The sequence below is a fragment of the Rhagoletis pomonella genome, unplaced genomic scaffold (genome assembly GCF_013731165.1).
Source record: "Rhagoletis pomonella isolate Grant_MI unplaced genomic scaffold, Rhpom_1.0 Rhpom_scaffold_00001, whole genome shotgun sequence".
NCBI lineage: Eukaryota > Metazoa > Arthropoda > Insecta > Diptera > Tephritidae > Rhagoletis > Rhagoletis pomonella.
This window is the reverse complement of record NW_023458555.1, coordinates 34,130,097-34,144,741: the sequence shown is the minus strand read 5'-3', so window position 1 is coordinate 34,144,741 and position 14,645 is coordinate 34,130,097. Positions and strand designations below refer to the sequence as shown.

The 14,645-nt window shown below is 34.3% G+C and overlaps 1 protein-coding gene across 2 annotated transcripts in view; it reads left to right on the top strand.

Moving 5' to 3' along the window:
• The window catches only part of LOC118743176 (protein CREBRF homolog), a 66,877-nt gene extending 53,621 nt beyond the window's left edge, over window positions 1–13,256 (top strand). For both annotated transcript variants that reach the window (XM_036475727.1, XM_036475718.1), the window contains exons 3-8: window positions 7,200–9,062; window positions 10,018–10,600; window positions 10,671–10,888; window positions 11,008–11,263; window positions 11,504–11,629; window positions 12,210–13,256. In XM_036475727.1, the coding sequence (XP_036331620.1) occupies window positions 7,488–9,062; window positions 10,018–10,600; window positions 10,671–10,888; window positions 11,008–11,263; window positions 11,504–11,629; window positions 12,210–12,316 (2,865 nt within the window). In that variant the 5' untranslated portion in view covers window positions 7,200–7,487 and the 3' untranslated portion in view covers window positions 12,317–13,256. The remainder of the gene's footprint in view (window positions 1–7,199; window positions 9,063–10,017; window positions 10,601–10,670; window positions 10,889–11,007; window positions 11,264–11,503; window positions 11,630–12,209) is intronic.
• The last annotated feature ends 1,389 nt before the right edge of the window (window positions 13,257–14,645 follow it).

Below are 14,645 nucleotides of genomic sequence, written 5' to 3'. Positions count from 1 at the left end.
AAAAAAAAAATACAAATATGGGTATGAATGCACGCGTAGGTAAATGTTGTATAGCAGGCAATGTGCAAAAACAGAAACAATTTAAATGTAAAAACCAAGAAAAAACAGACATAAAAAGAAAAATCACTGCCAACGGTACACCAACACCCACATCCGTGAAGATAAAGTGTATGCATATCTGTATGTGTGATATCGAAACATTCAGACAGCCATAAAAATTGTCTGGGTGCTCTGGGGCGTATGATGAACGGACAATCGGACTGCAGTTATTGTATGTATGTACATTTGGGTGTACATACATATGTATGTATGCACATAAATCTGTATGTAAGTAGTCGACTAAGCGCCTCTGACAATCAAGTTCACAATGTATATCTGTATACATATGCACGCAATTATCTGCTTGTTTTGGGGCAGTGAGTGCCAAGCGCCACTTAGAGGAATGCCAATTTCAACAACAATCAACAATATAGCAGACACAATAAAAATAAGTAATTTTTTTATTTAATAAACTTATGTTGAACAAAAAATCATTTATGCATAGCGCAGTGCAGAGTTCTGTGTTTCTTTTCAGCCTTGAAAGGTTTGCATTTATGACCAACGTCGAGACTGAAATTAGTACATTCTTGTTCTTGCCACCTCTTACGAAAACAGTGTGAAGATCACCTAAAGACTTGTAATTTACCTTCTGCTGTGAGTAAACTTTAGTTCAACCCAGAAAAGTAAAGTTACAGAGTGGGGGTTTCATTCGGCGTTGGTGGCTAGTCGAACGCATAGCGAAGCGCGAGCTATTTTGTGTTCTTTTCGGAAATTTTTCAGAATTTTTAGGGCGCTTTTTCGGTTTAAAAATAAAACAATTTAAAATTACCGATTACACTACTCAACAAATTTTCAAGATTTAAATAAGGCTAGTATTTCTAATAGATTTTGGGTCACTGAATTCGGATATGAACTCAGAATTGCTCTATCACATGCATTTTTTTTTTATAAATAGCCTAACCTAAAAATGTGAAAATAGGGTTGTGATCTTACGACATTAGATAGCGCAAAGCGTATACTTTAAAATGCTATGTATATGTATATATTTTTCCGAGTAACATAATACGCTCGAAAATAGGTCAAAACCGCGTTTTTAGGTTAGGATATTCAAAACGTCGCGGCCGCTGTGCCTGAGTGGTTAGAGGTGCTTACTGCCACTCCGCAGGACCTATTATTAGCCGGAAAATATTATTATTTAGGGGATGCACTTATACATATGTAAATAGTATCAAGCTCTCAAGAAAAACGAAGGATTCATATAAAATAACGTTCAAGAAATGGGGAAAAACATAAACAGCATTTGAAACTATCGACTCTTCGAGAAAAATTACGTACTTTTTTATTTTAATATAATTTGTTTAATATGTATTCTATTTTACTTTGTATTTTTTTAATATTTATTTTATCATTTTAGTTTTCCAATTAATTTCAATATTTTTTTAAATTTAATTTAAAGATTGTATTATTTTTAATATTTTGAAGTAGTTTTATTACTTTTTTAATTTGTAAATTTTTTTCATTGCACATTATTTAAATTTGTTATTGTATTCTTTTAATTTTTTAATGCATTATTTTATATTTTATTATGTATGTTTAATATATTTTAATAATATTAAATTTTTTTTACTTATTCATTTTTTATTCTATTAATGTATTATTTAATTTTTTATCACGCGTGTTTAATATTTTTTATTCGTATTTAGGAATTATTTTTTTACTTATTATTTTATCGTAGTTTATTTTAAATTATTATTTTTTTTAAATTTATTTAATTCTATTTCATTGTATTTTTTTATTGTATTTTTGCACATTTTTTATTGTATCTTTTTAAAATTTTTACTTTTTTTAATTTTATTTTTATGTACATATAGTAAATATGTTTATTATTTTCTATTTATATTTTCTTTGTTCATTTAATTAAATTTTTGTACTTCTTTTGGTTGTTTGTATTTCCGACAGGTTAGGAGTGTGATGTATTGTGGAACGATTTTCTGTCATCCCTTGTTAAATTTGGTTTAGAGACAAATCTGATTCGACAAAACGCCGACAAGGGATGACGGAAAATAATTCCACAATACTTATACTTATTAATTTCGTCTTATTTTATTTAAATTTGCATGTATTAAATTCTTTTTTACTGTATTTTTTAATTTTTTTATTTTGTTAGTTGTGCCAGCTCGAGGTAATTTTTTTTTTTAATTTAATTGAAACAAATATTTTTAATTTTCTCCAATTAATTTCAGGGTCCCGAAGATGGTTACCGCGGTGTAACCGAAATATATTGGAGACACTTAAGAACCTGTGTTTTAATTAAGATTAAAAAAAAAATGATATCGAGCCGGCACAATTAACAAATTAAGAAATAAAAAGGTCGCCAAAGCATTCATCATATTTATTTTTATTTTTATTTCATTGTATTTTTTAGTTGTTATATATTTTTTTTTTATATTTTATATATTTAATTTATTTTGGTTACTTGTTCATTAAATATACTTTATGGCTTATTTATTTCATCTCATTTTATTTTACACTCTTTTATTTCAATTTTAATTCATTCTATTTTACTTAATTTTTAAATTTTGTTATTTTTTCTTTAATTTATTTTTGCATTTTAAAACTTTCATTGCACTTTTGATTTTTGTATGTTTAATATTTTTTATAATCTATATGTATTTTATGCATTAATTTTTTTTTATCATCTTATTTTATTTTAGCTATTTTTTTTTTTAGTTATAATTTATTAAATTCTATTTAACTTTATTTTTTAACTGAATTTGTTTGTTTATTTTATTTTTTATAAATTGTTTACATTAATTTTTCTTTATCTAACCAAAGTTCTCAGCACTGCTAAACCGCAACAATGTGTCGGATATTATTGTAATTTATACCAATGCATGCAAATGTACGTTGGTATGTATGTATATCTATGTATGTATGAATCCAATGTTCTTTTTTTTTGATAAAACGCCCATCGTGTTGATATGCAATGATAAATGCACAGAGGAAATAAATATATTGCACTAAAAAACGTATATACATATCGTCGCCTGAAAGGCAAAAAGACGTAACAACATCGTAACTGAAATGGAAAAAGTCCTGACTAATATTTTTTTATTTTTTTCATAAAATGATTTGGGAGTTGTAATTCAATGAAATCCATCATGTCAATGAAAAGCTGAATTTTGAATGTTTTATTAGTTACGACTTTTTGTATTTCAGCGAAGATGTTTGTTACGTCTTTTGGCATTTCAGGTGACGATATGTACATATGTACATATATCGTATGTATGTACTTGTGCATGCACGAATGTCATTGTTTTGACACGTGTTGGCATTTATTTGATACTCGATTGTCTGTATGTACATACATACTTAGATACCTGTGTTCATATGTATGCCTTTATTTAGTTACATACGTACCTACTTACGTCAATTTGTTTAGCGATTACTCGTTACATTGGCATGTGGCATCTTGAGTATTTGCCAACCAATTTCAATTACATACATTTCCATTTAATTTTACATATTTATGTATTTAAATTTTTTTTTTTAATTTGTATTTTAAACGCCCACACAGACTCACAATCGTTATCTGCCTCTCGCTCTAACTCTGCTGCACGGTTCTGCCGCCCCTGCAGCGACACTAATGAGTGCCTACTTCTAGCTGGCGAATACTTTGTAGCTGTTTGTAAACAAGCTTCTTTCTATCTATAGCAGACACGTTTCTCAAGTGCATATTTTAATTTGTTTACAATTATTTTGCGCGCACTGTTACATTGTAAGAATATACTCCGCGCCAATTTATTGTCTGGTTTAGAGCACCTAAATATTATGCATTCATTTGCTTGCAAACACTTACAGATACATATATCTATTTATACAAACATTCACACATACATACATTTGTATGCATGTATGCGTTACGCGCATTCTTATCAATATACTTAAGCTAAATGAATAGCAAAATTATTGCAAAACTTACCACTTCTAATGCAATGATTTGCAAAATTTGCTTACACTTTATAGTCATTTATTCCATCCATCAGACTGCTACCGTCGTACTGTGTAGACACTTTAGTTTATCGTCACGTTTCGCTGTGGTATGTCAAGTTTGTTGTTGTTTATGTAAGTGTAAATTAATCGTTTATTTTGAAAATTGCTGCTTATAAACAATTAAGTATAAATTATTCATTTAAAATTCATATTCATCTACATTTTTCAATGATCGTATTATACTTGCTGATATAAGCTCATCTGACCTTAGGTAAACACTAAACATTATTATAATAATATATAGCAAAGCTCATTGAATTAAAGCTACATAAATAAATATATTTCTTTGGCTCGCCAACTACTGCTCCAAGATCTATAGAAAGAAAAGAAGTCTTCATCTTTTCTGACAGCCTCAAAGCTTTATGGCTCAACCAGCCACTGACGGCGCGCCGAACATCTTGGAATTAGATGGATAAGCGTTATAGAATTTAAGTCATATGTATGTATATATAGAGGGTGATTGCAAAGACGACGAATCGGCACTGTGAAACCGGCAGGATTACTTGTAACGATGCATCAAGGCAAAATACTTATTTTCCACAGCACTTGGGCTATTAAGTCTGTGAGGCGTTATAAATCTCCAGGACCAGATGGCATATATTCCCCGCCGAAATTCAGCAAGCAGGTCGACCTTTTATACCCACTGCTTACTAACATTTTCAAGACAAATATTTAGCCATTTCTAACTGGTCGAGACTTTCTAGTTCCTAAAATACCATTGATTGATCTTTCTTCCATCACAACACATTTAATGCTAATCGGTCGTTAAATACAGTTATGGCCACTATTTCCGTATCTAATGAACTTGATCTGTTGACACGCCTTGTCTAGCATACCAGTTTTTATGGGTTTTTAATACCAAGCTTTGAGTGTGAAAGAATTTCATGGTAAGATTTTTGTTGCCTTAGTTTGAGTGAGTTCTTAAATGCTATTCGAGCATACTATGGCACTTCGATATAAAGAAATTATAGTCTATTCATTTTTTATTTATAGAACATACATACCCTCGATGCGGTAAAAAAATGGATTTCTGTAGTTTCCGGTTGAAATAAAGTCAGAGTCAATCGTGTGGGAGGCAATTAACTGAAGTATAGTGAGGTGATATGTCTCATACAGTTTTTTTGCTAATTTCATAGTTTTAAAAAAACATATAAATTTTTAAAAAAAAAAAAAAAAAAAAAAAAAAATAGGAAAACTAGGAAAACTAAAATGTGGCTACGGTGATTCTGAGAGAACGATAAGGCTGCGGGTATTGCGTACCTGCTACAAAAATATTGTGCGAAAATGCGCTACACCCTCGGCAAAAAAATAAATTCTCAAAAATCAGCGGTAATTTTTATCGACTTGAAAGTAGCACTTTATTATATTACAATTTAATGGGCTACAGAACTGCAAACTTAAAATTTTTCTAAGAAATTGAATTCAAAAAATTAAAATTTCGATGAAAATTTCTTGGTGTTCTTGCATTTTTCTGGGTGCTATATGAAATTAAAAAAAAAAAAAATATTGTGCTTTTTACTGTTGAATTAACTATATTTTTATTAGAAAATAAGCAAAAATTGGTTTAAAAAATATAAAAGATTAAATCTGCAGGGTGTGCATACTTTTAACGCTGACTGTATTTATGTTTGTACATTCGACTGCATCAACAAAAAAAGTTGCAAGTTGTCCGCCGGGATTACCAAATTTATTATATTGGAAGACACACCAAAATATTTCGGAAAAATATTAAGATTTACGTGAGCTGGACCGATTTCGAAATACATACATCCAATAATTGAGTTTTTTATAAATGCAAATAGTTTCTTAAATAATTTTTTGAAAAAACTCCACTCAGATGACAAATTAGTTAAGGCTCAAAAAAACTGCATTAATACAATGTATATAAAAATATTTTTCAACGGAATTAATACAATATTTGATCCTGCCTTTTTTTTAATTGTTCAAAGATTGGTTTAAGAAAACCTCGAATAACTGGCACAAAATTATGCCGTTTTAGACTTGTGAGGAATCGAGGAATTTTTTCATCACTTACTTTGCAAAAAAAATCATTCACGTTCCAATTTTTTTTTTTCAAATATCAACACATCTTAACTCAACTTGCAATGACGCTCGTTGATCCCACCTTTCTCTTTCATACCAGGAATGAGTTTGTTTGCAAAGGTGATACCCCAAAGATACCCCATAAGTCCAAATCGATAAAGTTTTGGCCGTTATTCAATTTTTTTAAACCAATATTTGAAAAAAAAAAAAATCAAAAATAGCATCAAAAATCTCATTATGATTCCGTTTAATTTTTTTTTTAATATTTTTATATATTTTATTTATTTTACACTTTAAAAAGCTATTTTTATTCATAAAAAACTAAATTTTTGGAGGTATTTTCAAATTGGTCCAAGTCACGTAAATCTTCACATTTCCCCGAAATAACAGTACCGTTTTTTTTTGTATGGGAGTGACGCAGTCTAATGTAAATACATATCTAGTACATATTAGTACGCACCCGAACTAATTTGGGGAAGAATAAAAACGATATTTTGAAATCCCTCTAAAATGTTTAATTTCGAAATTGTGATATTTGTAAAGTTTATCAGGCATGTTCTGAAATTTGAATGTTTGAAATCGACTCGATTTGCCAAATATTTTTTAATTATATCTGATGAAAAGAGTGAATATTATAATTGAAAACTATAAAGGAAGCAACAGCGATATGAAGTAAATCATATTAATGCGAGACTTAAAAATTTTTGGATTAAAAACCATCGAAAAAATTATCGAAATCGAGTCGATTTGAAATTTTCGAATTTCAGAGCATGCCAGTATGTTTTGCTTAATTATGTTATGTTACGTCATGTGTTGTGTTATGTGATGTTATGTTGAAATATGCTATGTTATGTTGTGTTTTTTTAATTTCTCAAATTCTTCGTATTAACCTTAACATATTTGGTTTAATTATTTTTTTTAAACTTTGTATACATAAATATTTAAATGACGACATTTATATACATATTTACAGCTGATTTACAGAACTGCTTAGCATTAAGTTCCACAAATATTCTCCCACCATACTCACATTTCACTTTGTTTTTCTGCTTCTATTCTTCCAGATAGACGAACACTTGTAGGCGTTTATTTTCAACCACGCGCCGTGGTGTCGGCGCCACCGCCACCGACACTGCCACCATAAACACCCAACAATTGCCAACAACAAAGGCGAGCAATTGTTTGCCATATAACATCTGTACATATCGATTATCAGCCGAGTACCAGCGTGTACCGCTTGAAATCGGCTAGAAGTCAGTTAGTGCATCACCCGCCTGCAGATAACAGCGCGCACACGTGCGGCAACAGCAACAGCAACAGCAGCAGCAGCAGCAGCTTAGTGACCGCAATCTATGCACCAGCTGCCGCCAGCTTATCAGCAGACTTGTCATAAAATGACCGAGAATCAAATATTTTCCATGTCGACCGATCTATTCGACACCTCGTCCAACAGCAGCAATCCACTCAAGTGTGATCTCTTCTCGTTGGCCCTGAGCAACAGCAACAGTTCAAGTTTACTATTCGGCACATCAGCGCTGCCCGCACTTAGCCCACTGCAGCAGCTGAATGTGAATACGGTTTTCAATTGCAATTCCAATTCCAGTCCCAATTCCAATTCCAATTCCAATTATCTTTCGAATACGAATTCGAACGCGAATACACCCAACGACCAACAGCAACAGCAGCACATTTACGGCAACAGCAATAATAGCGTGAGTAGCGCTGGCAGCGGTAGTGGCGGCAGCATCAATTGTAGCAGTAATGTGATGCTGACCAACGCCATTAGTATACCGCGCAGTAATAATCCCAATCAAAGCCATAATCCTTGGGCGCAAGAACGCGATTCGCATCCTCATCCCAGTCCGAGTCCTTTGCATCATCCACTCAACACACACCAGCATCATCACCAACTTTCTGTCATGATGTCGACACAACAAAATAATCAACAGCAACAACAGCAGCAGCAGCAACAGCAGCAACAACAACAACAACAGCAGTCGTTGCAACAGTCACAGCCTCGACTTTTCGTCGATTTCTCTGATTATGGCTTGGATGTGGCCTCCTTGGATGCTGCTTCGCTTTCGCCGACACTGCTGCAGGATGTCAGCCTAGGCGCCGCTTCGCCACTGCACTGCATCGCAACGAATGGCAATCTTTCGTCATCGTTCTATGCGCCAGATGCTTCACCAGTCAGCAACAGCGGCAGCAATAGCATTGTGGGTAGCGTTGGTACCGCTGACTCTGCCAGCACGTTGCTGGGCTTGAACGACAGCATACGCTCTGGTGAGGATGCCAACAACTCTTTGCTCTTCGACGTCACTGGCACACCCAATTCCAGTGCGATGTGGAGTGATATTAGCAATGCGATCATCACCAAGCATGAACCTTTCACGCTGGAGGATGACTACATATTTCCCATTGATAAGGCTGAGATACAGGCTGCTGGATTTGGTGATATACCAGATGAGACTTTTCTTGATGGCATTGATAATTTCGATGAACTTTTGCCGGGTGCCATAAGCGGTGGCAGCCAGAATGATTTCATTCTATCACCTCAGCCAAATAATAGCTCTAATAATTTACAACAAATGGCTAGCCCACAGGCTTCACCAAGCGGTGGGCCACCAATGGAATTGTTGCAGTTGCATAAGCAGCAGCAGCAACAGCAACAACAACACCACCAACGCCAGCAGCAATTGACTCAGTTGCAAACGGTGCAACAGCAACAGCAGCAGCAGCAGCAACAACAACAACAGCCACGACTACAGCACAGCAATAGCGCTGGCGGTGCCATACATACACACCACAACCACCATAACTCATCTAGTCCATATGAAATCTATCACAGCACACCAAATAAGCAGCAGCAGCAACAACAACATCAGTTGAGCAGTTCTGGCTCGAACTCATTCTCGCCGGTTAGTCAGGTGAGCTTACAAAAGTAGCAAGAAATTTTACAGAAAAATTCATCTTTTTAATGCATTCATCTTTTGGATGTAAATTGTATATTCCTTGAATGGTGCATGCATTTACATGTATGAACCTTTTCGAATTTCTTGGGGTGTATTCATCCTTTGGATGTAAAATCTGTAAATCTTTAGTGCGTATTCATCTTCTGAAGCACACATTCCTCATCATTCCGTTGTAGTCATCTTCAGAATTCATTCGTCTTTAAAACTATTTTTTTTTTATTTCCACACAGTTTGAAATATAAAATATTCATCTTTTAGACGTTTGCCCTTGTAAAACTCCTTCATCTTTAAAAAATTTGGTTGCCTAAAAAGTTGAAGCGAAAAAATGGTCATTCGTAGTTTTGGAGTGTCTGTTCATCCCTAAAAAGCTGTTTCATTAGTCTTTAAAGGAAAACTTTTCATCCTTTAGTTCGTGTTTATTAATTTTGGAAGCAAATTCTGAATTTGGTGTAGAAGAATTGAAAGTAAAAAATATTCATCTATAAAAAAATGCATCCTTTAGATGTAACCAATTTTAAAAGGTATACTTTACAAAGTTTTTCAGTTTTGTTCCTATAATTATGGTGGAAACCATTCATCCATTGCATGAAGTCGTCTTTAAAGCACATTCAAAATATGGGGTAAAAGTATTTAAAGTAAGAATATTCATCTATTAGATGATTTCATCATGCGGAACACGTTCATCTTAAATTTCAATTTGTATGGGAGATTTTTTCGACTATGCGCGTTTAGCACAGAAGGATTCAACCTACGTGTAATTCTAAGAAAATTTTCCGAAGAAACTATGGGTCTATGGTATACGCGCATAGCAAGAAAAAATTGACCCACCCTGATGTACATACATACATAAATTTTCTCAATTGTTTTATTCATTCACCCATTTATTAATCTCTTCTCTTCACCCACACAGCCCTCGCATTCGCCACTTCAACTGAATTCCATTACGCCACCACCACCGCCGCATGCCAATCGCTCACAATATCAGCAAGTTAAATCGCGCAACATGTTGGAATTGCAAAAGAAGGGATTCTCCATGTCGCCCGATCGTGTTAGCAGCAATGGCAGCAGCGTTGGTCTGTTAGGCCAATCGGTACCGGGCAACACTCATTTGCTTATGTCACGCAATGCGCTTAGTCCCAGCAGTGGTGGCAGTAGCAGCGGCTTTGGTAGCACCATTGGCGGCGGGGGCGGCGGCGGCGGCGGCAGCAGCACCGTTGGCTCAGTGCACAAGTCGTTCCATTATCAAGGTGATACATCCATATCGCGTCTATCTTCATCGGCGCCCACACATCTCGGACTCGAACACATTTGGAAGCGACGTGAACCGCGACAACATTTGTTGTCCACTGGCTCGCTGGTCGAGGCTGAATCATTCTCGTCGCTGAGTACCGGCAGTGTTTTGTCGCCGGATGGCATTGATTTCTCGCAGGACGATGACGACGATGCATCGACTGACTATAATAGCGATAACTATGATGATTTGTCGAGCGATGGTAAGTGACTATCTACTATGTAGAATATTTGTGTTATGAAAATTAATATTCTGATTGTTTTCTCCCTCAGGCTCCGATAATGAGGACGATTCGCGCACCACAATCGGACATTTGTCGAGCGGCAAAGGCAAGGAGCGCTACTTTTGGCAGTATAATGTGCAGGCGAAAGGACCGAAAGGCAAACGGCTCGTATTTCAGTCGCGTCTGGAGGATCCGCACGTCTTGAACGAGGCCACCGATCCGGTGTTTAGCCCCAATTGTTCCGTGCGTGGTATCAAGGTATTCAAAGTAAATACAACCAATTTGGGTCGTCGAGTTCAGCTGCAGTTCACTCTGATTCGCTGTGGGCTGTAGTTGTTTAAATTTGTATCATTGCTACAACATTTTTTTTTCATTTGATTTTGCAGCACAGCGGCAAAGCGCGCAAAGGTGATGGCAATGATCTCACACCAAATCCACGTAAACTACATATTATCGGCAAAGAGTTGGATAAGCTGAGTCGCACCATCAACGATATGACACCGGTATCGGAATTGCCTTTCAATGTGCGCCCCAAATCGCGCAAGGAGAAAAATAAATTAGCCTCACGCGCTTGCCGGCTCAAGAAGAAGGCCCAGCATGAGGCGAATAAAATAAAACTTTTTGGACTAGAAATTGAACACAGTAAGTGAAAGGCGTGTATTGGAGACCCCTATAATATGGAATATTTTAGGGTCGAATAAAGAAGTGAACATTTTGGGACATAACGATTAGTTTAGAGTGCTGAATAGTTATGATTTGCAATTTGGTTTACGAAACTGCACAAAACTTCTAGTACCTAACCTAATGTTCTATTCCTTAAATGTTTACCATAATTTCTTTATATTTGCTTATACATACGTATTAATTCAATTACTTTTCTAGAACGTTTAATTAATGGCATTTTCGAACTGAAACAAGCTCTGGCGCTCAAATACCAAAATAAAAATAATGGCGAAAACAACGAAGCGATTGATCAGCGCATCGAACAGATCTACAAAACGGCACAAAGTAAGCTTTAAAAGGGAAATAAATAAAAAAAATTACTTGTTAAATTTGCTAAACGGAATATTAATGGTAAAAGTGTTTGGGGAAAATAAGCTGAGATAGGACTACAATGCATTCAGCACTAGTCGAAAATAATCTAATCTAATGTTCGCTTTGTCTGGCCACTATGGAATGTGAAATTTTAATCTAGTTTCAATCAGGAAAAATATTGATGATTTTTGAGAGCAAAGTGAATGGTTGATATTGTCATCTGAGTTGGCCCACCTATGTAGGTGGGATCAGGGCATTGCATACAAAATAATTGCTAGGAATATGGCATTAAATCTCTGATTTAGTTTAAATATTGAATATACATATGTAAGAACATACATATATGTTTGCAAATATCATTGATATGGTTCATGAAAAAATGTTGATTGAAGTCTTACACCGCAATTCATAAAAAACAAAGGATACTTTAACTGCTTTATAAATAATCTTTTATGAAAATACCACTTTAAATCTATTTAATTTTTTATGAATAAGACCATTAAACTATAATAAATGTAAATGAAATATATTATTTTTCTCCCCCTTCTCTTAGCTGGCCTTCGTATAGCTGGTGATACTACAGACTTTGTTAACAAAGTGCTGGAGAATGTGAAAGGCGGTATACCAAATGGCGGACTAGAGGATCTAAGGCATTCATAGAATCGCGGCAAAAGAGGAAATATGAATGGGAGATGTGAATAGCTTTTAAGGATAAAAATTGGAGGCTCAAAAGTGAAAATGAAAAGAGAAGTGAAAGGAGAGAATACAAATGAAGAATGCGTGATGGAACGTGTAATAGAGGAGTAATCAGCAAAAATGAGGAAATGTGTGGCTGCCAAAAGTGGGATGATAAAAAGAGAGATGCGAGGGGCAAGAGGAGTAAAATGAAAAATCTGAAGCAGAAGTATTTGGTTAAAACAAGCGTACTGTACCGAAATGAGCTATGGAAAGTTGTATTTCTTGTTTTTTTTTTTAAGCGAAAACACTTGAAAACGAATTAAGGTTTGCGGGAGTAAAGGAAACTGGAACAGAAATTGAAAAAATGTTGCGGGCTCATTTTTATATTGATGCTAAAAAGCACTATTTGTTTAAAGCCCGAAAATGAGGAAACAATACATTGTAAAACGTTAACGAAAGAGGCCACAGGTTATGTTTTTCTTTAGCTCTTAAGTGATAATGTTATTTGAGTGAAAGGAAATGATGTTAAAATGTTGACGGGGAGAATAAAAGGAACTGTTGTTGTTGCTGTTTCGATGAGGTTGGATAATGAACAATGAGCTACCAGTTTTACCTGCCTATTTTATAAGGACTTTAATAAATATATTTTTTTGTGCTTCAAAAATATGGAGAAACGCTATATTTATACATACATATAATTATATAAAAACCTAATATATTTGCATAAACATATAATTAATAACTGTTATATACGCTATAAACATGATTATAGTAATTTAGGGAAACAAAAATGAATTGTTGCTATCGATGTGTGTGAAAAAGCAAGAGAATTTTGAATAAAAAATAAAAACAAAAAATACTAAAATATGTGCTGGTGTATATTTAAGCATTTAGTTATTAATAAATACTTGTCGAGCAGGAAGTACATAAGTGGAGGCAAACATACACACTCTATCCATGAAAATGTATAGTATGTGCGTTTGTGCGTTTATACATGAAATGTTAACTAATATTTTTGTATACATACAAACTTATACAGTTATGTACATGCATGTATTTATATGTAGCATGTTTTAATGTATTTTAAGCGTGTTTTTGAAATAATGTAGTTTATAGAATTTTATAATTATTATTGAATTATTTTTAAATCAATTTTATGTTTAGTTTGGCTGATATTGTTTTGTGCTTTATGTTTTGTTTATTATTAACACCTTGTACATACATTTATACAGTGAGGGTCAGTTATAGGCTACACATCGCTTGTGTATTCAAAGAAAAAACTGTGCTTTCCAAAGCACTTTTATCAAAAAAAAAATATATATATTTTTAACACAAACATTTCCAAAGTGTAGGATAAAAAAAATGCTAATTAGATGTGTTTAATTTCTCTCTGAAAACTTGTGTCTTTTATTTTCTAATCTCTTTTGTATTCGTTGTAAGCCGCTGGAGCCATAAATGTTCGAAAGTCATACACTTAACAACGACATTTACTGTTCACAACCTAAGTTCTTCGTTAAATATTGCTAGCTCACTAATTTTGTTTTAGTGTATTGCTGCACTTCACCTTATGGATTTGGCCCAGACTACTGCTGAACTTATTAAAATAGTAAAAATAAAGGTTAGGCATCAATACCGTTTGGCTCATACGATCATATACCTAAAGATGGAACCAATTGCAAAGAGTTCTGACGGTTTTTCAGTCGCAGATCTTCTTCAAATTTAGGTCTCACAGATCATGGAAAATTGATCGTCGTCTCAGTTTAGTAAATGCTGGATATAAGAAGGGGAAGTCTTCGATGTTCTCGACTTCACCATCATCCCAACAGCTGCAGCAGTAGGCGTTCGCTTGAAATCCTATTCTGCTAGAAAGAATTCCCTTTAAACAGTGGCCAATGATGATTCCAACAACCAGCTTAACCAGCGGTACTCTAGCATCGTAGGAGGTAGTAATGGCCACAAGTGCTGTGTATTCCCTTGCCAATATTTGAGTGCCAGATCGTTTAGATATTTCTGCACTTTTGCATAGACGAAGAAGACAATTTAAATATTTAACTGGAGCTCAAAACGAAGTTGTGTTTGTTGCCGCTAAATTCTGAGTTTTAGAGCAATTTTGAATAGAGGTCAAAAAAGGTTAGAGCAGTGACTTCCAATGCTCGTTGTTCTTGTTTCTTTCAATATAAAAAAGGCTTACGGAACGCTCTTGTACTGACAATTCTTGGGCTGTCATGCGAAAGGCCTCTAACTTTCAAATTGGCTTGTTGTTCTTGTGTTCTTGTAATATTAATAGCAGTTCTTGTCGCCAAAGTGTCTT